Source organism: Camelina sativa, chromosome 2 (assembly GCF_030686135.1).
Source record: "Camelina sativa cultivar CO46 ecotype springtype chromosome 2, ASM3068613v1".
Classification (NCBI taxonomy): Eukaryota; Viridiplantae; Streptophyta; class Magnoliopsida; order Brassicales; family Brassicaceae; genus Camelina; species Camelina sativa.
In genome coordinates, this window is record NC_141881.1 from 12,500,519 (window position 1) to 12,525,873 (window position 25,355).

General features: G+C 35.7%; 3 protein-coding genes, 1 non-coding gene and 1 pseudogene across 5 annotated transcripts; 4 read left to right on the forward strand and 1 right to left on the reverse strand.

Annotated features, from left to right (window-relative positions):
• Nucleotides 1–2,457: 2,457 nt before the first annotated feature.
• On the forward strand, nt 2,458–8,458 carry LOC109126483 (uncharacterized; annotated as a pseudogene).
• Nucleotides 8,459–10,882: 2,424 nt separating this feature from the next.
• LOC104719553 (ran-binding protein M homolog) lies at nt 10,883–14,361 on the forward strand. 2 transcript variants are annotated; one of them, XR_015578572.1, is made up of 10 exons: nt 10,883–11,339; nt 12,078–12,224; nt 12,324–12,410; nt 12,514–12,559; nt 12,903–12,979; nt 13,092–13,254; nt 13,345–13,406; nt 13,479–13,538; nt 13,634–13,720; nt 13,827–14,361. XR_015578572.1 is itself a non-coding variant. In XM_010437500.2 (10 exons), exons 1-10 carry the CDS (start codon nt 11,005–11,007, stop codon nt 14,115–14,117), a joined length of 1,362 nt encoding a protein of 453 aa, XP_010435802.1. In that variant the 5' UTR covers nt 10,883–11,004; the 3' UTR covers nt 14,118–14,361. The 2 variants fall into 2 exon arrangements, 1 of the variants encoding a protein (XP_010435802.1); XM_010437500.2 differs by having other exon boundaries at nt 13,338–13,406.
• A 348-nt stretch (nt 14,362–14,709) lies between these two features.
• LOC104719564 (nucleoside diphosphate kinase 1) lies at nt 14,710–15,862 on the reverse strand. The gene is made up of 3 exons (XM_010437510.3): nt 15,723–15,862; nt 15,552–15,600; nt 14,710–15,163 (listed from the first exon to the last, which is right to left on the reverse strand). Exons 1-3 carry the CDS (start codon nt 15,771–15,773, stop codon nt 14,814–14,816), a joined length of 450 nt encoding a protein of 149 aa, XP_010435812.1. The 5' UTR covers nt 15,774–15,862; the 3' UTR covers nt 14,710–14,813.
• A 2,344-nt stretch (nt 15,863–18,206) lies between these two features.
• Nucleotides 18,207–21,368, forward strand: LOC147948505 (putative F-box protein At4g09190). The gene is made up of 4 exons (XM_087467345.1): nt 18,207–18,218; nt 18,478–18,533; nt 20,019–20,081; nt 20,228–21,368. Exons 1-4 carry the CDS (start codon nt 18,207–18,209, stop codon nt 21,366–21,368), a joined length of 1,272 nt encoding a protein of 423 aa, XP_087323471.1.
• Nucleotides 21,369–21,679: 311 nt separating this feature from the next.
• Nucleotides 21,680–23,847, forward strand: LOC109128249 (uncharacterized). The gene is made up of 2 exons (XR_002034753.2): nt 21,680–23,205; nt 23,564–23,847. It is a non-coding gene; the product is annotated as an uncharacterized LOC109128249 (transcript).
• The last annotated feature ends 1,508 nt before the right edge of the window (nt 23,848–25,355 follow it).

The window sequence follows — 25,355 nt, forward strand, 5'->3', positions numbered from 1 at the left end:
CCTTCTTCTTTAAACTCAAATAACATCAAATCAAGGTCTTACGACGTCAATCCTTCTTTCTTAGACTTAAAAATAAATTTTTTTACTGCAAATGTATCAAATCATCTATAAATTCATACACAAAAACATGTTTTACAGCTCATAAGAGATATAAAGCACAAACGGAGATAAGTAAGATATTTTCAATATATTAAAAATTTTGATATATAATATTTTGTAATTCTTAAACTTTTAAATTTGTAAAAGAGATTAAATATTTAAAATAATTCAAAATTTAGATGTAATTTAATTATCTGTAAAAAATTTTTAGAGTTAAATATTCTTGACACTTTTAATTTTTATAGAGTTTAAATAGTTATAATATTTTGACATTTTTATGGAGGTATTAATAATATTTCTAAACATTATATAATCAATATTTAAACCTTTAAAATTTTTAATTTGCTAAAATAAATCAAATAACTTTTAAATTTGGAAACCAGATAAATAAGCATAAATCAAGCAAACCTGATAAATTCATAGTTAAAAACATATTATTTTTATTTATAATGGTTCTCAGCCATTGTCTAAAATTTTCTAGCCGATGTGGGACTTTGTACATATTTCTTTTATTTCTATAGATTTTATTTTATTTTTCTAAAAAATCATAATAATATAGATTACTACTATATTTCCAAAAAATTTCTTAGCGAAATATCTAATTCTTATTGGTTTTTTAAAATCCTATATGGACACCTTTAGGAGTTTATAACTTCAACTTTTTATTAGTATAGATATACTATCTTAAAATTTCTATGGAGGTTAAGTAATTGTAATATTTTAAAACATTCTATAAAGTTTAAATATTTTAATATTTGAACCTTTTAAAAGTTTCAATATTTATAATATTTTAAATTTTTTAAATTTATAAATTTTAATTTTTTAAAAATCTTTTAAATGTTAAGAAATTTTTAAAATTTAAAAATTATAATATTTTGAAACCTTTTTAAAGCTAAAACTTTTAGAAATTTCAATATTTATAATATTTTAAACTTTTAAAAGGTTCGAATATAATATTTGAACATTTTAAAAAGTTTCAACATTTGTAATATTTTAAACTATTAAAATTTTAAAATTATAATATTTAAAAACTTTTTAAAAGCTAAGAGCTTCTAAAATTTTCAATATTTATAATATTTAAAATTTTAAAAAATTTAAATATTATAATATTTTTTAAAATTTTTTAAAGTTTTAGTTTGATCAAATAAAAACAGGATCAAACCGAATAAAACTTTTAAACTTGGACGCCTGATAAATCAAGCTTTCGTGCTCATTCCTTGTTGGAAACATATTAATCTTATTTATACTGGTTTGAACCATTTTCTAATAAATTTTTAGCCAATGTGGGATATTGTACATAGTTTTTTTATTTCCATAAATTTAAAATTTTCCTTTTTCTAAAAAATACTGGAAATTTAGAAAATGTTAATGAATGACATGTCAAATCCTGATAGGTTGTTTAAAATAATTCTTAATATATAAAATTCTGCAAAATTTTAAAAATGTTAATTAGTGATATGTTGAATCCCTATTGGTTGTTTTAAAGCTTAGGTGGACAGGCTTAGAAGCTTATAGCTTCTACTTTTATTTAGTATAATTAGATTTAGCATTTAGCATTTATTTAAAATACCATTTTTATAAACTGAATTTTAAGAAAACCAATATTTTTTTTTTTTGCCTGCAGAAAACCAAACAATTTGAATCAAAGTCGAAACCTAAAACTAAATTGAACATATAGACATGCTTTTTTTTTATAGATATAAAACATACTTCTGTAGAGACTAGTTTGAATATTTTATAAATTCTTTAAACGATTATTCTTATAACATCTGGAAAAAAAACAATCTAAATCCAAATTGAACCGAAAAAATTAAAAATTTATTTTAAAACCACATTTAAAAAAATTTATAAATATAGGCCTGATTGGTAGCACACTTTTAAGACTTTAAAAATGTTTAAAGCCTTGACAGCCACTTTTTGTCAATCAAACTTCTTTTTGCTTTTATTTTTTTTAAAGCTTTGAAAGCCGCTTTTTTTTTTCTTGTTTTCACATTTTTTTTAAAGTCGTCAAATTCATGCTTTAAAAACTAAATATTTTTAAAAGCATTATTTTCTTCTCCCTTTTATATTTAAAAGCTCTCTAAAAGTATATATATATTTTTTACATATTTTATTTTTATAAATTAATTATTCTCATTTTATTCTCTTTCTTTTAAGATCCATTTCAATAATAAATTTTATTTTTGTCATCATCATCACTAATAATACTATAAAAGAGTTTATGAAATTCATCATTGATAATAGAATAACATTCTATAAACCGTTAATTCAATTCAATTATTTTTTGGTAGTGCTGACGTGGAAGGGCAATTTAAAAGTGATTAGGGTTTTGTTCTGTTTTTGGCTTCCTGTGCACGTATGGTGCCGGCGACGGCCTCTCCAGGCCGTGAACGGGAGAGTCTGGCGGTGGTGGTTGATCAGGATCTTACTGTTGGTGGGATCCAGAGACTCGGAGTGGAGTTGGAGGATTCAGAGGGAAGATCTAAGGAAGTTTTGTCTCAGAGTCAGGGGACGGGGAAGCGAGAAGTGAATCGAACTTGGCTTACCGTGGCTAAGATGCATGTTTTCGTTTAGCAGAAGTTTGTGGTGTCGGAGGTGGACGGGAAAGAGAAGGTCGTGGTTCCAAAGGAGGTTTTTGTTGGAGCCAAACCTTTATGGGAGGATTTCATCATCGAAATTTTTTTGAATGGCAAGGCTCCACATGTGGGGAAAATTCACATGATTGTGAATAAGATTTGGCGTTTGGGGGATAGGTCGGCTCTCATTGATGTTTACGCGGTAAACAATTCCATGGTGAAGTTCCGCATTCGGAATGAAGGTCTCCGCCATCGTGTTTTAAACAGAGGAATGTGGAATATTATGGACATCCCGATGATTGTTTCAAAGTGGTCTCCTTTCACCGAGGATACACAGCCAGCGATGAGATCTATCCCACTGTGGATTACGCTTACGAACGTCCCACCCCCTTTGTTTACGGACAAGGGTTTAGAACTTCTGGCCAGTGCCGTCGGCAAGCCTGTTAGGCTACATCCCACAACAGACACTTGTTCTAGGTTTGATGAAGCGAAGGTTTTGGTCGAAGCGGATTTAACGAAGGATTTGCCTCGGGAGTTTGTGTTTACTGGAGAGGAGGATGGTGAGTTGGATATTGTAATACACTATGCTTACCCTTGGTTGCCGCCCAAGTGTGCTTATTGTCAGAAATGGGGTCACCTGCGAGATACATGTCTCTCTGTGGACAACCATAAGGAGTTGACTTTACCTGCAACTGGTGATCGGGTCGATGTAGGTGTACAGGAGGTTGTTGGAAATGTAGGTGTCAAGGAGGTTGAGGATACGAAAGGTGATTTGTCAATAGTGGTTCCTGCTAAACTGGTGGAGGAACTTGCTGCTAGCAAAGAGGGTGTCCAGTCTGACGTTCGAACTGAGGCTAGTGCTGACACAGAGGAGCAGCCCTGGGTTACCCCTTCCAAGTCAAGTCGTAGTCCGAGTAAGAAGCAGGATGGTGTAAATCCGGGGGTCACCACCCTGTCAAACACATATGCGGTTCTATAAGAGGATGTTGATATCGCGGGGGATAATGGTGAGGAAGGGACGGTGAGTGATGAGGAAGTTCCGCTTCCATCAACTTCAGAGGCGATGTCTAAGAGGGAGGTTCAACGTGCGGAGACATTGGCTAAGGATCGCGGGGCTAAACCTGCGGTTGCTTTACGGCCATCTCTCCCTAGGGATTCAAAAACTGCTCATAAGACTATCTCTACCTACTCTACTCAGTCTGCTAGGGTTAATCCTAGAGACTTGGGAAAGAAGGTTACCCCTCCAAACCTTTAGATGTCGGGGTTCTTTTGGAATGTCCGGGGCGTAAACAAATCTTCAAAGCATTCCATAGTTAAACGGTGGGTGGAGGGGAGTTCGTTTTAGTTTGGTAGTATGTTGGAAACACGGGTTCGAGAGAAAAATGCGGAGAGGTTAAGTCGAGCTGTGTTTAATGGTTGGTCGGTGTTGACTAATTACGAGGAGAATAGGCGGGGTCGCATATGGGTTGCTTGGCGAGGCAATGTGCGACTCACGCCTGTCTATAAGAGAGAACAGATTATTACTTGTGCGGTGAAGTTGGAAAATCAAGCCGATGAGTTCTTTTGTTCCTTTGTGTATGCTCTGAACCTTGCGGAACAGAGGAAGGTCCTATGGCAGGAGTTAAAGGACCATTACGATTCGCCTCTTTTTAGAGGTAAACCTTGGATGATCATGGGTGACTTCAATGAGACTCTTGATATAGAGGAGCACTCGAGGGTGGATGTGTCTCCTATGGTTACAAGTGGTATGGGTGATTTTCAGGAGGTCGTGAACTATTGTCTGATGATGGATATGGCATCCCACGGTCCGTTATTTACGTGGTGGAATAGGCGAGATGAGGATCCTATTATGAAGAAATTGGACCGGGTGTTGGTGAATGATATATAGTTCCAGGCTTATCCACATGCTTATAGTGTCTTTGAGGCAGGGGGTTGTTCAGACCATTTGCGTTGTCGGATTCATTTGACAGGTGAGGCGACTGGTATTATACACAAACACAGACCTTTTAAGTTTGTTAATGTTTTGATGGAAATGGAGGATTTTGTACTGACGGTGCGGAACTATTGGACTGGAACGGAGCCTCTGTTCCTTTCTACTTCGACTCTACATCGGTTTACTAAAAAGTTAAAGGGACTTAAGCCTACAGTTTGCAGTATGGCAAAGGAGCGTATTAGTCACTTGGAAAAGCGGTCATCGGAGGCATGGGATGATCTGTGTAAGAAGCAGCAGGAGAACTTGACTAATCCAACGACACAGTCAATGGAGGAGGAAAATGAGACTTTCTACGGTGGGAGCAGGTTGCTGGCCTTGAGGAGAAATTCTTAAAACAAAGGTCAAAATTGCATTCGTTGCAGCCTTGCAGGTGGGGGATAAAATAAAGCTTTTCATCAAGCAGATGCGGCTAGGAAGGCGATGAATACAATCCATGAAATTCAGTGTGGTGATGGGCGGGTGGTGAAAGGCGATGATATTAAGACAGAGGCGGAAAAGTATTTTCGAGAATTCCTTCAGTTTCTCCCTACGGACTATGAGGGTATTTCTATTGATGAGCTTCAAGAGTTGCTACCTTTTCGTTGTTCTTTGGATGACCAAACCAAACTTACCTCTACGGTAAGAGTGAAGATATTAGGGCTTTGATTGGTAACAGCTGTTATTTTTGGTTGTAGAGACTTTGACTTTAAATTTTTAGCTGTAGAGAATTTGGCTGTAAATGCTATGACTGTAAAAACTTTAAAAACTTTAACTATTAAAATCTGATTGTTTACCAACAACTTTTAAAGCTGTAGCTATTTTTCTTATTATTCATTAGATATTAATAATATAATTATAATAAATATAAATTATATCAGAATTTAATCCATATAGAAATTTAATAACCAAAAAAAATTATTACTGATAAATTATAATTTTAAAAATGTAAGTCAATCAGATATATGATTTTGTTTGAAAATTCTGTTTTTTTGTTTTATTTTTGGTGATTGGTTTTTGATTGATTTTTAATTGTTTTGAATGTTTTTTTTAATTGAGTAGTTATACTAGCAGTCAAAAATCCATTATACACTTATTAGTGCATTGTTTTGAATGTTACTCTCTTATTAATGATGAATTTCTTAAATCTTTTACACCATTATTAATTATGATGATGAAAAAAAAAATTATTATTGAAATGGATCTTAAAAGAAAGGGAATAAAATGAGGATAATTAATTTGTAAAAATATAATATGTAAAAAATATATATATACACTTTTGGAGAGCTTTTAAATATAATGGGGAGAAAAAAAAAATGTTTTTAAAATTATTTAGTTTTACAGCATGATTTTGATGCTTTAAAATTTTTGAGAAAACAAGGAAAGAAAAAATAAAAGTGACTTTCAAAACTAAAAAAAAAATAAAAGCAATAAAAGTCTGATTGACAAAAATATAGCTGTCAATGCTTTAAATAATTTTAAATTCTTAAAAGTCTGTTACTAATCAGGGTCTAGGTTGGTTCTATTTGCTGTGCCAAACGACAAATCACCCGGCCCTGATGGCTACACGGCGGAATTCTATAAGGCGACCTGGGATATTATTGGAGCTGAATTTACCATGGCGGTGAAGTCTTTTTTTGATAAAGGGTTCTTCCTGAAGGGGATTAACTCCACCATTCTTGCCCTGATTCCTAAAACTTTAGAAGCCTCTGTGATGAAGGATTATCGTCCTATCTCCTGCTGCAATGTTTTATAAAAAGTTATCTCGAAGATTATTGCTAATCGGTTGAAACAAGTTCTCCCAAAGTTCATCTCAGGCAACCAATCTGCTTTTGTGGCGGATCGTTTGTTGATTGAAAATGTATTGCTTGCTACAAAACTCGGTAAAGACTACCACAAAGACTCTATTTCAGAACGATGTGCCATAAAAATAGATATTTCTAAGGCGTTCGACTTTGTTCAATGGTCATTTCTCCTCAATGTTCTTGCTACTCTTAGTTTTCCTCCCCAGTTTATACAGTGGATCAAACTATGTATCACTACGGCTTCTTTCTCGGTTCAAGTGGATGGTGAACTTGCGGGTTACTTCCAAAGCTCACGTGGCTTACGACAAGGGTGTTCCTTGTCTCCTTACCTTTTTGTCATTTGTATGGATGTTCTCTCAAAGTTGTTGGATAAGGTGGCGGGGATAGGACAATTTGATTACCACCCACGTTGCCGCAATATAGGGTTGACTCATTTAAGCTTCGCTGACGACCTCATGGTGCTATCAGATGGGAAACTCCGCTCCATTGCTGGTATTGTTGATGTTTTTGACAAGTTTGCAAAATTCTCGGGGTTGAAAATCAATATGGAGAAGTATACCTTGTTTTCAGCTGGGGTCACAGACACGACTCGTCAACAAATCGCAACTGAGTTCTTATTTGATGTTGGTCAGCTTCCTGTAAGGTATTTGGGCTTGCCCTTGGTTACTAAACGCCTCTCAGGGGCGGACTATATATGCTCCATTGCTTGAGCAGATCCGGAAACGAATTGGTTCATGGACGTCTCGTTCTCTCTCATTTGCTGGCATTTTAATCTCATCAGTTCGGTTATCTGGAGCACTTGTAACTTCTGGTTAAGTGTGTTTCACTTGCCTCGATCGTGTATACGAGAAATTGAACAAATATGCTCTGCTTTTCTATGGTCCGGTGCCAACATGAATCTAAAGAAATCGAAACTTCCATGGCAGCAGGTTTGCAAGCTGCAAAGGGAAAGGGGGTTAGGACTTCGGATTTTGAAAGAGGCAAATGATGTGTGTTGTCTTAAGCTCGTGTGGAGAATTGTTTCTCATAGTAACTCTCTATGGGTTAGGTGGGTGGATAGATTTCTACTGAAGAACAAACCGCTGTGGCTAGCAAAGGAGACTGTTAGTTTAGGCTCATGGATATGGAAAAAAATATTGAAGTACAAGGCTTTGGCTGAATCTTTCTGCAAAGTTGAGGTTGTGAACGGTGTTTTGACCTCTTTTTGGTTGGACAATTGGTCTCCTCTGGGGAAACAGGAGGATGTTGTGGGGAGACAGGGGATTCTTGCACTTGGGATTGGACAATCTATGATTGTGGCGGAAGCATGGTCCTCTCATAGACAGCGGAGACATCGTCAAGACTCTCTAAACGTTATTGAAGAGGTTCTATTCCAACAGTTTCAGCGGAGAACAGAGCAGCCTGATGTGGTTCTTTGGAGGGGTAAGAATGATGTTTATCATCCACGCTTTTCAACTAAGGACATCTGGAATCATATCCGAACCACATCTCCTACTGTTGCTTGGCATCGTGGAGTCTGGTTTCTGCATGCTATGCCAAAATACTCTTTCTGCGTCTGGTTAGCTGTTCACAACAGGTTAGCAACCGGGGACGGAATGATTCGGTGGACCAGGAATCTCTTGGGCGACTGTCTTCTCTGCCATCAAGCTCTTGAAACACGGGACCATCTCTTTTTCTCTTGTGGTTTCGCTTCTAAAATTTGGGCTGCTCTTGCCGAAGGGGTTTACAAGGCTGAATATACCACGCACTGGCCTGCGATTATCACTTATCTCTCGAACCAGCAGCGTGATCGTACGGAGGCGTTCTTGTCTAGATACGTTTTTCAAGCTTTGGTGTATGCCATTTGGAAAGAGCGTAATGGCAGAAGGCATGGGGAGTCAGCGCACACTGCAGGTCAAATCGTTAAGTGGGTTGATCGACAGGTTAGAAATCAGTTCCTTGCTATCCAATGGATGAGAGACCAGCGTTATGACCAAGGCTTACAACTTTGGTTCAGTGCTAGGATCTGATGCCAAGGAGACTTAAAACTCTATTTTTTCTTTCAAATATTTTCAAACACATGATGCACTAGTTGTACAAACGCCATTCCTCTTTTGAATATAATTTAACATTAAATTCAAAAAAAAAAAAAATAGAATAACATTCAAAATATGCATTGATTAGTGTTTAATGGATTTTTGACTGCTCATATAACTACTCAATGCATTTTATATTTTAGTACTATTTAAAATTTTAATGACTTAATAAATTGATGTCTGCAATTTCAGTTATTTTTCTTATTCTTATAGTTGTTTGTTTTTAATTAGTTTTCAAACAAAATCACATATTTGATTGACTTATTTTTTTAGAATTTTAATTTATCATTAATAAAATTTTATTTTTCATTAAAGTGCTATATGAATTAATGTCTGACATAATATATATTCATTATTATTATTATTATTATTATTTAATAATAATAATAAAATAACAATTACAACTTTAAAAGTTATTGGTAAACAATCAGATTTTAACAGTTAAAATTTCTACAGTCAAGATATCTACAGCCAAATTCTCTGCAGCTAAAATTTTAAAGTCAAAATCTCTACGGCCAAAAATAACAGCTGTTACCAATGAGACCATAGTTAACAAAAATCCAAAACCATAATAATTGTTTTTCGTAAATTTAACTGGAAAACCAAGGTTTAAAATCAACTTTTTGGAAAACCGAATAATTCACTAGTTTTGGGAAATAGGAACACAAGCTTTCAAGTCTGTCTTACATGTATAGCACCTAACTCAATCCTTCTTAGAGGTGCTAGATAAACATTTTTGACTAGGCTTTGTTATAAATATAAAATGAACTAGGAAACAAAAATCTATCTCAACTATAGTACTAGGAGATTGAAAATATAAATAGAGTGTGGCCTAATACTGGTTGTTGGCCGATCTCTTCTTCGCCTTCTGTAGTTGCTCGTCTCTCATTCTAGCCAGCATGATCACGTCCGTCAAGGATTGAGGGTGAAACATTCGAATACTATCAGAAATTGATGAGTGAAGACCTCCCATGAATGTTCCCATCAAGGCTTTTTGTGTCCAACCGTTGACCTTACTTAAAAGACGTTCGAACTCCCGTAGATAGTCTTCAAGGCTGCCCGTTTGTTTAATCTTGCATAACGCTTCATGGAAATCTTCGATCGGACAAAATCGATCCAACATATGTTCTTCAAATACGTTCCAAGTGATGACCGTATTATCTTTTTTAATTGTCTTGGTCATTGCCAGCCACCACTGATATGCTTCTTCTTCGAGATGGTAAGATGCATATTGCACGCGAAGATGATCCTCACGTATATCTTGAAACTCAAAAAAATGCTTGGCCTTACTCAGCCAAGCTGTTGGATCTCCTCTAGAAAATTTAGGAAACTCCAACGTTGTGAACATGGCTTGTCTCGTCATAGTCTCAATGAGATTTTTCAAGGAGGCTTCAATGTGAGCAAATTTCTCATTGGCTTCTGCGTGCATTTTCACGAGCTCTTCTTGGACGTTGCTCAAGCTGACTTCGAGTAGATCAAGTCTGTCTTTGTTACTTGCAACCATGCTATATATGATTTTGTGTTGTGATACCAAATGAAAACAAGGTTGAAAATTTGATAAAGAACAAAAGTTTTTTTGTTTGTTTGTAGAGAAACTATGTGCTTATTGTTTAATTTCTTTTCATTGATCCTTTATTAAATAAGAGATACAGTTGAACGTGGAAGTAAATGTGGAATCATGGATTCCTACAAAACAGGAGATTGGGGAAAGTGGTTCCTACTTCTAACTAGAAACACACACACACTCACAAAAATAATGAAAACATTAATCGAAATACTTTCGTTTGGAAATAAATTTTTTTTTTAGGTTTTAGTTAAAATACCATTATTTATCAACGGTGTTTAAGAACAAAATACTATTGGAATTACAGTCAACACTGTACTAAAACTTTCTTCCATAATTAGATTTAGCATTTAGCATTTATTTAAAATACCATTTTTTATAAACTGAATTTTAAGAAAACCAATTTTTCTTTTTTTTTCCCGCAGAAAACCAAACAATTTGAATCACAATCAAACCTAAAACTAAATTGAACATATAGACATGCTTTTTTTTAAAGATATAAAACATTCTTATAACATCCGAAAAAAAACATTCAATTTAAAGATATAAAACATTCAATTTAGAGACTAGTTTGAATATTTTATAAATTCTTTAAACGATTATTCTTATAACATCCGGAAAAAAAACAATCTAAATCCAAATTGAACTGAAAAATTAAAAATTTATTTTAAAACCACATTTAAAAAAAGTCATAAATATAGTTGACAAAAATCCAAAACAATAATAATTGTTTTTCGTAAATTTAACTCGAAAACCATGGTTTAAAATCAACGTTTTGGAAAACCGAATAATTCGAATTAAAACCAAACCGAAAGAACATATACTATTTGAAAAAACAAAAAGAAATCTTCAACAATGGTGTTTCTGTAACCTACGAAATCAGAATTTATCTAGGGTTTCCTCCAATTCGATTTGAATGAACAACTCTTACTTCCTTCACAAATTTCGTCACTCGTCTAAACCATACTACGCGATGGAAGATGACGAAGAAGGAGAAGAAGAATCACCGACGGAGCTAAACACGATCAACGGTTTAAGCAATTTTGTAATCATCTCTCCCGATAAGCTTTCTCTCAAATACACTGGCGTCGCCCAACACGGTCACGACGTCGGCGTTGTTCAGTCTAATAAGCCTGCTCCGTGTAAGCGTCTCGCTTACTACTTCGAGATTTATGTCAAAGATGCTGGTGTTAAAGGACGTGTCGCCATTGGTTTCACTACCGATAGCTTCAGAACCGCGAGACAGCCTGGGTATTATTTACATTGCTTCGTGTCAATTCAATCGTTAGGGAAGGTTATGGTTTGATTAGGTTTAGGACAATCTGAAATTTTTGGTTTCAATTGTGTGAGTTTTGTTTAGATTTGATTAGGTTATGAAAGGAAAATCTCAAATTTGGTTCAATTGAGTGAGTTCTGTTTATGTTTGATTAGTAGGTTTAGGACAGTTCTGAAGTTTGGATCAATTGTGTGAGTTCTATTTTAATTTGATTAGGTTCAGGAAGATCTGAAATTTAATCATAATCATATATGTATATGCTCTGTTTTATGATCATATGAATCACTATATCGGATAAATTCAGAATTGCGAGCCAGCGTTGGTACTGTTGAATTTTCCTTTTCGATTTTGTGTTTAGATTTTCATGTAGACTCGAGGTTCTTTGATAAAGTAATTTGATTTGGTGTTCAGTTCAGGCCTGTTTCTGAGAGGAAGTTATGCTTTGATTAGGTTCTATCATGTTTGGTTCAATCATGTTTAAATCGCGTTAGTTTTCTTGAAGTTGGATTTGGTTCAGGAAACTTTGAAGTTTGGTTGGATAGTGTTCAATAGTGTTAGTTCTATTTTAAGTTAAGTAGGTTCCGAAAGATCTGAAATTTGGTTCGATTGCGTGAGTTCTGTTTATGCAAGAAGAGGTATCATCTATATTTTTGTTGTTGTTCATTCAAATTGAACTTTGCACGTGTGGCTATTTCTTCTGTAATGTTGGCTAGATGGGAAGTCAATACTTGTGGCTATCATGGTGAGGATGGACTTATATATCTTGGAAAAAGACAAGGTGAAGCTTTTGGTCCGACTTATACAACCGGTGATACAGTCGGTGGGGGTATAAACTATGATTCGCAGGAATTCTTTTTCACGTATGTTAGAAATGTTTTGCTATCAATTGAAAATAGATGTCTTTTTCCGATTTATTTTCATGTTGCTATTTTAACATATCCTTGTTTGCGTGATGCCAGGGTAAATGGAACTCTCGTAGGGACTGTCTCCAAGTACATCAAGGGTCCTCTATTTCCTACTGTAGCTGTGCATAGCCAAAACGAGGAGTATGCTCTTATTCTTATCTTTTTCTTTTATTTATACTGATGTTAGCGTAAATTATCTCAGTTTCTTGCATGTGGTTTACATTTATGTTCTGAATCTTGGTAGGGTTACTGTCAATTTTGGGCAAGAGAAGTTTGCTTTTGATTTTAAGGTATGATTCTCAATTTTGTTTACATACGACTAGAGTTGCTAGTTCTTAGCTTGAGTGATTTGGACATGGGATATTGTGAATGACAACGATAAATATGCATCTTTTCCAGATGGTAAAAACATATAATGTGGCAGATGTTTTCCATGTAAAACATTTCGTCCGTAATTGCTTGTTTCATGCATGCTTTGATATTCTCTTTTGATCAAGCATGACCTGTTAGATTTATATAGGTTGTAAGACCTTGTTCTTCCCTTTCTGCCTTAGTTATGTGTTTGAGGTATGGATTAGATATGTGTGTACGTTATCGTTTGATTCAGCTGTTACCCTTCTTATGTTGTATTAGGGATATGAAGCATCGGAGAGGAATAAGCAACAAATAGAATTTGATATGATGTCCATACCTCCAAACATTTGTCATGGGTGAGTGCACTCGTTTTCTGTAGTAATTGAGGTGCTGTTTTTTTCTTCATTTGTGTTTTCAGATTGGTGATAATCTATCCGCATAGCTTAAGCCTTAATCTTTGGTCATTAGGCTTGTGAAGAACTACTTGCTTCACTATGGGTATGAAGATACTCTTCATGAATTCGACTTGGCTACTAAAAGCATAGTTTGTCCTATCAATGGAGCTGTAAAAGATAATATTGATGTGCAAGATACATCGTATGCATTGCATGAAAGGAAAATTTTTAGACAGGTATTATTGATCTATTTTGCGCCTTTTGACTCCTTCTCCCAAATTCGTTAGTATTGTACTGATCCATGCTTCGGTTGGTAAAGCTTATAGGGAAGGGTGACATTGATGCTGCTCTTGCTAAACTCCGGGATTGCTATCCCCAACTTGTTCAGGTAGACTGAGGAACAAGTCATATTGTTACATTGAAATATGAACTCCTCTTACCCCAATTGTATCATCTGCAGAATGATAAATCAGAAGTATGTTTCCTCCTTCACTGTCAAAAGTTCATTGAATTAGTACGGGTATGCTCTTCATTCCATATGTATGAATTACACATCAGAGCCACTGCGGTTAGAGTGTCTAAGTAAATACTCTGGAAAAATGTGAGATACTTTAGATTGGAGCACTAGAAGAAGCTGTGAAATATGGAAGAGTGGAGTTAGCAAATTTCATTGGTTTAACTGCATTCAAAGACATTATAGAGGTACTGATGCTTCTGCAACCTTAAACCTTAGTGATGGATTGTTGACTTTATCGATATTTACTGATTTCAAAGTCATATATTGAGTGACTTGTTATATCTATTTCAGGACTGTTTTGCCCTACTTGTATATGAACGCCCTCAAGAATCGACTGTAGGATATTTCCTAGCAGAGTCTCAAAGAGAAGTAGTGGCAGACGCAGTGAATGCAGCAATTTTATCTACAAGTCCAAACACCAAAGATCAGTCGTCGCATTCTCGTCTGGAGACACTTCTCCGACAACTCACGGCTGGCGGTCTGGAAATGCGGTCGCTTAACGATGGTCAGGGAGAAGTGTTTTCGCTTCATCAGGTTCTTATGGACAACAGCAATCGGAAGAGGACAAAAAAAACTGGTTAGCTTTAGCTGTCCATTTGAGAACAAACAAACTTGGCTTTGATCGTTGACGGTGGTTGAGTCTGAACCGTTTCTTCCGGTCAGATGAAGTAGGCGCTTAAAATAAGCGGTCAACGTAGATTGTTGAGATCGGGTTAAGTTTAAACCTGTGGCCGTTGGATTTTTTTTTTCTATGTAAGACTTGAAGAACTAAAAATTGTAAAATTTATTTATTTATCTAAATGTTAGGTCGAGATCAATTTATAAAGGTTTGCTTATTCAGTAGACAAATAGAAACATTCATACAAAGTACTCTAATGTGGAACACAATTCTCTCTTACCACATTCTTTGTCCCCTGCAAGTTTTGTTAGCCATCAACTTTGACAAATAGCATATCAAACATTGGAGGGAACAACACAACTTTTTGACAGCATCCAGACACTAACAAGACTATAAGATCACTAATAAGAATGAATTTTGTAATCAAATAAGATGAGCTAAAGAAAAGGGAAAGATTTGGTGAATTTTTGACTTTGTAAAACTGTTCAAGATAATTTTGTAATAACCTGCCATTAGGAGGATTAGTTGCATTCATATCTAACTATGCAAGCAATGTAGAGAAGGAGAATCAAATTCAACTTAAAATATAGGAGTCATCACAAAAGCAAGCAATGTTGGGAACATAGAAAACACACTACTGAAAAAAAGCAACAGATCATTCATGATTCATAGACCCAAGGGTGAACGCTGCTCTGCCAGTTGACAGGACCATCAGGGAACCACAAAGCAATCTCCTTCTGTGCACTCTCGACAGCGTCACTTCCATGGATCACGTTCCTTCCAATGTCAATTGCATAGTCCCCACGGATAGTTCCAGACTCAGCAGCAGCTGGGTTTGTTGCTCCAATGATCTTACGTCCGGTCAAGACAACATTCTTTCCTTCCCAGATCATGGCAACAACAGGTCCGGACACAATGTAGTCAACAAGTCCATTGAAGAAAGGCTTTGAAGACAAGTCGGCGTAGTGCTTCTCAGCAAAAGAGCGCTCTACACTGATCATCTTCAGACCTACACACAACACAAATCTTAAGACACATATACCATAACCCAAAATTTATTAGACAACACAGGTATGATCTTTTATCTTCCAAATCAAGTATAACAAAATTTCCAGAAACTAGACCAACCATAACCACAGACATGTCTATAACACATTCTTAGGCACAGATACTAAAATCTAAAATCTATTAGACAACACATGCATAATCTTTGCAAAGCCAAGCAAGGTCTATTGAACTATATCTAAGAGTAGAGACATCTCTCTTCCAAATTAGATAATCCTCAATTTCTAGTTATCTGATTATGGAAGTGACACTAAAACCTCAAATCTGATCTAAGAAATCTCTAATCTTATAATCTGAAATCACTCAAACAAGTTTAGTAGCAGAATCATTACCTTTCAAAGTGAAACCCTTCTTCTCAAACCTAGAGATGATTTCACCGATCTGAAAAAAAAAACACAAATCTATATCAAGTCTCGATGTTTTCAAGAAGAAGCAATCCAAGGAAGTGAAGAACATTACCTTAGTTACATCAAGTTAGTATTGAGTGGGAAAGAGAAGCTTACAAGTCCTCTCTGGACGCCGTCAGGCTTGATCATGATGAAAGTTTGCTCCATGGTTGATGCTTACTTGTGGCTCGTAGGAGGCAAAAAAGATTTATATATAGTCTCTCACACAAATTTGTAACCCTAATCTGAGGTGAAAGAACATTCTAGGGCTACAGAATATTCGTTCTATCTTTGACGTTATTGGGCCTACACTTATTATAATTAAGGCCCAACTAGACGAAACATTTGTTACATGTGGTTAGAACGAAACAATTACCGTATACAAAGGTTTGATCCAAATTTTCAGATTCGACATGTAGTTTGACTGGTAAATCCAACAACTCGGAGTCTGTCATTAGTTTAGTTTCATTTTATAGTTAAAATCCTCAAATTAGTTTAAATGGTAAATCTAACAAGTCGTTGTAACGCCCGCAAGGTACACGTATGCAGGACAACTTAAGTTAAACGTACGTGTTGTTGTGTTTTGGGTTTAGGTAATCCTAGGAGTCGAGTATATAAGGATACTTCGACTCCCTTGGCCAAGTTTGGTCATTTGTTCCTTCTGTAAAAGAGAGAAAAATTTCTAAAAAGTTCCTTTGATCGTTTTTGAGAAGTTCTAAGCCGTTTTTTGTGAGATCTGCTCGTAGGAGTGGAGATCTGAGGCTGAGGACGTGAGATGAGCTTGCTAAAAAGCTACTCCTGTGGGTTTTAGAATCAGATTCATCATTCTCAAAGGTGAGCGCATGATCATGGCTGATCTAAGCGATTAGATATGTGTTTCTACGTGATTTTAGGTGTTGAATGCTTATGTGCTCGTATCTAAGTGTTTGCTGTGAGTTTATTTACCTTTGGAGGTCGGTTTCGGCATCATGGAGCCGAGAGGAGACGGAGGAGATCGCGTTGGGCGATGCATCGCGCGACTGCACCGATTGATGCAAGTAGTGCATCAGTCGACACAGTTTTAATGATTTGACTGTGACACGAGGAGCAAATGACCATACTTTGCAGTAAATTCTTGTTGTCACTAAAAAAAAGTAATTTCGTCATTTTATACATAAAAATATGTAATTTTGATAATGGGCATGTTCAAAAATGCCTCTATTTTCATAAACTCAAGAAAGCCTTTTATCTTAGTCATATATTATGTGACATTTTCTTAAATTTCTAAAAATAATCAATTATGGAAAATATATGTCTACCGGATCATGATCCGTGGTATACCGCGGAGTAAATTATTATTTTTATTTTTGGTTAATGTACAATTTAAATTTTGTTAATGTATTATTTTACTAATTCCAGTGATTTAGTATCCAACTATCCAACAATGATCATCGTAATAAACGAGCACCCATTTTATTGGTCAGCTCACATCCTCACAGCTCATGCGCTCTAGCATCCCATTCAAACCAAATACACGATCTGAATAATATCAAGCCGGATTACAAACGGATCCGCGTGTAGATTTTTCTTCTATTTCGGGTTAAAGAAGTCGAGCAAGGGGTATAATGGTCATTTAGAAATCGTAACTATAGGTTAATTTAATTAAATTCAGTGATTCTCTAATCATTTTTAATGAAAAATGTACCAAAACAAAGTCATAGTCCAATTTGAGTCTAGTGAGTACTTCTGCTTTAATAGTATAGATACAACAGATTTTCCATAACAAAAGTTTACAATATCTATAATTATATTAAAATTAATAAATTTTCTACACCAAAAATCCAATTATAAAATGTCACATTAAATATGTTGAAACCCCCCATATAATTTGGTTTATTTTTTATTTTTTGAGGAATTACCAAAAAAAGTTAAATTCTATTAATTATCATAAACTATATATTGACATGGAAAAATTATAAACTATAAAAATATGCTAATTTGGTAAAACAATTAACATAATTAAACTTGATAAAAAAAACTTATTTGGATTTTTTTTTACGTAAAAACTTATTTTGATTTTGGGAGTTAAGTGGAATTGTTTTTTTTAAACACTTTTAGATGTGTACTAGGAGATAAATGTATTACTAGACTATACATATACCACACGGGTTAAAACCTTGAAAACACTACAAAAGTCCTCTACTTTGAATATTTATATCAAATACCTGTAAAATTTATATTTTTAAAATTAATAAAACAATAATAAAATAACAAATAAATACAATATAAATTTTAAAATTTTAAAATTAATTAAAAATATTGTCCTGCGGTGTACCGCGGTTAAATCCTAGTTTCAATACAATTCAGAGTTTAGTTTACATGTTTTTCTTTTTAACATCCTCACAAAAGATTACATCTTCAAGAGTTTCCAAAAAATAGAAAATGTAATAAATGTTTTAATGCATTCTGATTGCAACAAAAATGTCAAATGTTACGTAAAGTATTTTTTTTAATTTTATTTTCCAAACTCCAAACTATAATTGATACTATTTAATAAACTGATACAAATGCTATATATTGTAATTAATTTATTAACAACTCTTTTTAGCTTAATAAAAAACGATGGGAAAAAAGGTTAATTGAATTTTTTTTCTTAATTAGTAACCACTTTGACAGTTTATAAATTGTTATTTTAACTGAACGAGAAAGTGAAGACAAAGTTTAAAGAGCTGGTGAATCGGGTTCAAATGCAACAAGAGGGATAAAATAAATTCTCTACCTAATCATTTAAGTATATATTTTGACAAATCGAGGAGGCAACTCAGGTTAAAAAACTAACAAGAAAATCCATTCAAATTGAGGATATTCTTATCACTATATATTCCTTATGTAGATATTGAATAAATCTGGAGCATGTGAACGTTGCTACATGATCGTACTAAACAACATGTATTATTTGATGAAACTTAAACACATGCATAGAGTAAATGCAAGCATTAGAATAAAAATACAAATGATTGAAAAAAAAAGAAAAAAGTTAGGAACTAGTTTAAATGTGTACAATTATGTAACCGGTACACATTTTACACAATAGTCTACATCTAGTCGGAGTCAAGTGGGATCTACATGTTGAAAACTGATGCAAAACAAAATTGTTGGGAAATTTCAAGAGGTCTGCATTGGTCAGCTCACATCCTCGCAGCTCATGCGCTCTAGCATCCCATTCAACCCTAGGATCCTGATAAGTTCTGGTGTTAGTCAAGTGCATGAGTATTTTAATAAGTCCAACAGGTTAAAAGAAAATTCCTTTGAGTAGAATGAAACTGGTGATAATTAATCACAACATAGATGAAATTAATTCAAGTTTCAAAAGATAAGTTTTTGTTGATATGTCATTCAACGAGTACGATACAAAGATAATAACAATAAAAAACATTAGGAGACCATTATAGATCTATATACGATGAGCAATTGTTCGCTTGATACACAAGGCAACTAATTACTCAACTTGAATTTGTTGTTGTTGTTTTTTTTTCTTTTTTTTTTTTTTCTTTTTTTTGTAGAATCTAGTTTATAGACAACAGAAACATCATCTCTATTGGGTATACATTCTCTAATTAAAGACTTTCACATGTTTCAGTGCTACTTATATTGCAAAAACAATTCATCTTAATCAAAACATTCGTAGAAGATTCTCCCATATTAGTAAATGAGTATTCTCCTCCCAATTACTCAACACTTGGTGTAACTTATTCTTCTGAAAACTGCTTGAAGAACTGGTAGTAAGACTGCTCAAGCTCCTTATCAAAACTATTGTATGGTTTAACACATGCAGAGGAAACGGAAGGACATGATTTCATGTTTGATACTAAAAAGAAAAATCATATTTTTAATGACAACGTCATGTTATTTAGGATAAGTTTTAATGACAAAACACATAAGCAAACGTTAACCTCCTCAAATTAATAATGGTCTAAAACTCGTACATTCTATTTACAGGAAAAGCCAGCCCATTAAGGCCCAAGTTGAGTAAAGTCCCAACTCAACAAGGGTTTGAGTGTGTGTATCGTCGTTGCCGCAAGGAGAAGAACTAGTGCTAAAGTCCCACCTTTGGTCTTCTCCGTTGATCAACGTAGCCACCGCTTGTCACTATCAGAGCCATCGCTCATTATCGTTGTTTACCGGAGGCGATCTTTCGTCATCACTTGTTTGTTAGGTAAGGATACCAAACTTATTTATATCTTCTGAAAGATCTAGTTTTGATAAGTTGGATCCTTGGGTTCAAAACTGGTTTTTCTTGTGATGAAGAAGAAGTGAAAACAGTGGCAAGTAAGGTCTTAACTCTTATGTTGTTTGTGATAAAAATCCAGGTTCAAGTTGGGGGTTTTTGGAAGAGAATTCTGGTCATTAATAAGAAATCTGGACCATATTTAGGGTGTTTCTTGACAAAGAAGGTGTCAGGGAAGCCACCAGAACCATCAACATTGCCAGAAAAAGGTAAATTCTAACAACCACGACGATTGCTTGTTACGCAAGCAATAACTGTGTTTGTCAAAAACAGAAACCTTCATCTGGATTTTGGATATGTTTCTCTCTAAATCTTTGTAGAATTTAATGAGGTGAATATTTCGTTATGAGTATAGGTTTTTTAAAAAGGTCAAACTGTGGAGCGATCACCAGAGAACAATACAGTCTTCAGAGCATATTCCCCTTGATTTAATCATTGAGATATTCTTAAGACTGCCAGCTATATCGATTGTGAGACTTAGCTCCGTCTCCAGGCTCTGGTATTCAATAACCACCACTCCAGGTTTCATCAACTCGGTCGTGACACGGTCAATGTCATCACGGCATTGTGTTATGCTAATCTTCAGAAAAAAGGACAAGCTCTTCTTTTTTGCGTCTCCGCTACACACTGGTCCTAAAGTGGAGAGTTTTCAGTTTACAATCCCCAATAATGATAATATCCGACGCTACGAATCCGTCCACGGCTTGATTTACGTGGAAACTTTTAGACATGTCATGTTTATTAGAAACCCTATCATGAAAAGCTTCTTCACACTACCTAAACTTGATTGCAACCAAGGCAGACCCCAAGCAGGATTTTTGGGTTATGATCCGATCAACGGTAGACACAAAGTACTATGCATTCTTATGGAAGAAAACAAGATTGGGATTCTTACATTGGGAGCTCAAGAATCATGGAGAATACTAACTAGAGGTTTCCCTAGTCATTACTACGTGACAGGTTGTGCGCGATGCATTGATGGAGTTATCTACTATGAAGGTTCTTTTGGTTGTGCTTTGGGCTCAGTGCGTGGGATAATGAGTTTTGATCTCAAATCCGAAAAGTTCAATTTGATTAAACATCCCAAGAAATATCACAAAGGTATATTTTGGGAATCTTTTGAGGGAAGATTAGCTTTGGTAAGTTCCACTCCCTCTGGAGTTGAATTGTGGATTCTGGAGGATGGAGAGAATCACAACCAATGGATATATAAACATTTTCCTTCACCTCATGATTTCAAGAAAAAAAAGTGGAAGTTTATGGGTGTTACTGAGACTGGTGAATTTATTTACACTTCTTACAGAGCTTTTAAGCTTATGATTCTAGATAGGGTTTTATATGAATGGTTCTGTATTATGTATGTTGATCCGAATAGAAGCAGTATGAGAGAAGTTATGTATGGAGGAATTACAGAAGACGATATTAGGCGACTTGATAAAGTTGGATATGATCTTATGAAAGAGTTTACTCTTATATCATATCACATTGAGATTTGAGAGTTTTCTTCATCGATCATGTCGTTGTAAGAGGTTTTCTTCATTTTTCTTTTCTTACGTTATGCAAATTTCAAAATGATTTTTTCTTTTTAATCTTTGGCTCATTAAATCCCACTGAAGGGATTTTTTTTTTTTTTTTTTTATGATTTAAATAACTAATTTTGGAAAAAAAAAATTATTGTATATCAGTCAATTCGTTAGTGTAGATAGTCAATATACATAAGTCTCTGCTTGTATTAAAGTATCTCAAGCTTTGGTTTAGGCCTCTAACAACTATATATAAACTCACAATTGTAAACTTTATTGAATTAATGAGAAAGATATTATTTGGTAAAATGGTAACAGAGCGAAAAATATCTTAATATCATTCTCCAAGTACCTTCCGCTTTGATTCTTCGGTTTTCATCAGAATCTCGTCGGAGTTTTATCGGTTCTTTCATTGGATCTCTCTGATTTCAGCTCATCTGAGCTTCTCTTTGCTTCGTCCTTGGTATTTCTCTTCATTCTGTTTCGCTGTTTCATCTCTCTTCGAGAGGTCGAATCAGATCTCAATGGGAAAACACAATTGTAAATCAAAATATCGTTCTCTTGGACTAGATTCACCAGAATCCGACACGGTGTTGTTACCTCGAGGCCACGGCGAGTCATCGGAACGTCGCGCAGCTTCGGGATTGGTAAATTGTGGTCCAGATCAGTCCGATCGTGCGGAAACTCGCCGATCTCTCCTCGTTCCTCCTCGCGAACCGTTTGAGGTATCAGATTCGCCGGATAACATTCATTCTCCATATCATTTGCATAGCTCCGATCATCCTGGTTTAGTCTTAGCATCAAAACCTTTGGATATGAATAATTACAATGTTTGGATGATTGCTATGATGACTAGTATTGAAGCTAAAAATAAGCTAGGACTCCTCGATGGATCTACTGTGAAACCCATGGATGATGATCCATATTTCAAGATCAGGTGTCGTTGCAACAGTATGGTCAAATTGTGGCTATTAAACAGCGTTTCTAAGAAGATCTACTCTAGCATCTTGTACATCAAGCATGCTTCTGAGAATTGGAAAGATCTCCATACTCGCTTTCACAAGTCAAACTTGCCTCGACTATACAAGCTTCGCCATCAACTTCATTCTCTCCGGCAAGGCAGTATGGATCTGTCATCTTATCACACTCAAACTCAGATACTGTGGGAGGAACTATCCAACATTCAAACAACACCTCGTACTGTTGAGGATCTTCTTGTAGAAAAGGAAACTAATCGAGTCATAGACTTCCTGATGGGGCTCAATGATTCTTATGATAATCTCCGCAGTCGCATTTTAATGAAGAAGAGTCTTCCTTCTCTTTCTGCAATTTACAATCTCTTGGACCAAGATGACAGCCAGAAGAGTGTAACGGTCTCTGCCACCAGTGATCTTAGTACTGCTGCTTTTCAGGTGTCTCAGTCCCAGGGACTTAGTAAATCAATTCAGACTCCTTCTTCTCAAGGTGCAGGTGCTCCTACCTATCATCGAAGCAATCGTCCTTATATTACCTTTTGTGGGAAAGCAGGTCATGTTGTCGATAAATGCTCGAAGAAGCATGGCTATCCTACCAATTTCAAGCCAAATGTTCGAACTGGCAAGTCCTCTCCTCTTGTTGTGAATGTTGCTCTTGAGGATGCCGTCAAGTGATCCTGGTGATGTAAGTGGAGATTTGTCTACGAATCAAATTCAGCAATTGATGTCTTTCCTTGCCAGCAAGGTTCAGCCTCCTAGCTCCACTCCCACTCCAGAAGTTCATTCTGTCTCAGTTTCCTCTGCCCCTTCTTCCTCAACCATTGGCCCAATGTCTGGTACTTTTCCTCCCTCTATCCTTTGTTCTTTTACCGACATTGCTAGGCCTTATGTTTGTTCTCTACATAGCGATATTCCTGCTCTTTCTGCTTGGGTCATAGACTCTGGAGCCACAAATCTTATCTCTCATGAACAATCTACTTTTCTTTCTTTCAAACCAATTCACAATGTTGTGAATCTTCCAAATGGCATATCTGTGAGCATTGTTGGGATAGGTACAATTCACATGGGTAGCAATTTGATTCTTCATGATGTCTTATATATTCCTCAATTCAAATTCAACCTTCTAAGTATTAGTGTCTTAACCAAAAGTATGGGTTGTGGGTCTGGTTTGATGAACTTTCTTGTGGTATTCAGGATCGTACTCAGGGATTAACGATTGGGTAGGGTAGACAAATCGCAAATCTTTACTTCCTGGATGTTGAGTCTCTTTCTAGTCCAGGTACTGCTCTTTCGGTTATTTCTGCCTCTGTTTCAAGTCCTAAACTCTTGCACAGTCGCTTAGATCATCCTTCTATGTCCAAGCTTCAGTCTATGCAGTCAATTTTATCTTTAGAAAAATCAAAAATTGATACTCATTATCATTGTAAATTTTGTCACTTATCTAAACAAAAATATCTTCCTTTTTTTTTTTTGTCAAACAAGTTTCATTAAAACTTAGGTCCTCAAAGAGGATAGTTCATACAAGGAGAGAAATAAAAAAGTTATAAAGCATAACAAAGTTATAAAACATAGATAGATAATGGCTCCATGAGTTTTCCAAGGGAATGCAAGGCTTTGAGAGGCTAGCAAGACTTATAAGATCTATTGGGACCAAGTGGAAGTGCCTTTGAAGACATGCTCTGCAGCTTCCTGGATCAGCAAGTGATCAACGATGGCTCTTGCAAAATATGCAGCGGAGCTTTTAGAAAGGTTGTTCCATAGGGAACTGGGGGATAATGTTCTCGCCAATAGGAGACAATTCAAGACCAATTGATCCAGGATTGCTACAGGATCTAGCACAGATCTCCTAATCAGTGGTGAAGACACTAATGGCGGTTGTAAGGGATTGGCGGATAAGATTGTTGTAGAGCTCAGATTGTCCGCAATTTGATTGATGGTCGCGGTTTCAAAGCTTGCTGGGATTTGCTTGAAAGGGTTGAGGTAACCACAACTCCTTGGAGTTGGGGTCATAATGCCACAATTCCTCAAGCGATGATGAAGAAACTTCAAGAAGTTGATATGATGCAGTTTAGATGGTTCAGTAAACAGGAGAGTTGGAGAGAGGAGGCTGATGGAGCACCGGTAATCACCGCTTCTTAGAAACGGGATCATAATGCCGGGTTCCTTCAAGCTATATCCTTCAAAGGAATCTTCCTTAGATGACCCTAGTAACAGGCTTTTCCATAGACTCTTGTACCAATCTAGCAACAGTGGTGGCTTAAAATTCAAGTGTAGTCTTGGGACACATGAAACCATTAAGCTATACAACGGTTGACTAGGATGGAAAAGAGGAGAGTTCTGACCAGACTTGGGTAGAAACTGAGGTTGAGGGAGTCGGTTTTGTGGTGAAGGATGGCACCTGGGAGGAAAAGATGCAAGCAACACAGTCAAACAGACTGTTGGGTCAGAAACACTAGTGGAGCTCAGTCTTGCAAACCTCCAGACAGCATTAGTTAACTGGCATCGACTCAAGGAATCATCAAACAATTCAGAGGGAACCGTTGTTCTGCTATTTCCTCGATAAATCAGTACCAACGAGAATGGACTTAACAAAACACAACTGTAAGCAAAGTTGAATAGACACACTCTACTATCAGCTTTAGTCTGTCGAAAAAGAGCCAGCAAAAGTGGACATTCGTAGTCCGACATACTAATGCAGTGCAGCCAAACAATCATCCAAAACAAAACCACCGATTGGTCTTGACACAAGAAGTTTTCAAGACAAATAGTTGCATCAATGATTCTGCTTTCGAGTAAAACTCGACTTGACCAAGCAGGGTAAACTGATACTATCCAACTTGAACTTAGTATGGAGCTATAAGGGGGTCTAAGGGACTTCCAGATTGGATGTAAGTCATGATTAACCCAAAGGGAAACTTCCAGGGTTCCAAGGTAAGAACAATAATTAAACCTGGGTCAAAGGGATGACAAGAGAGCAAGAGAGGAT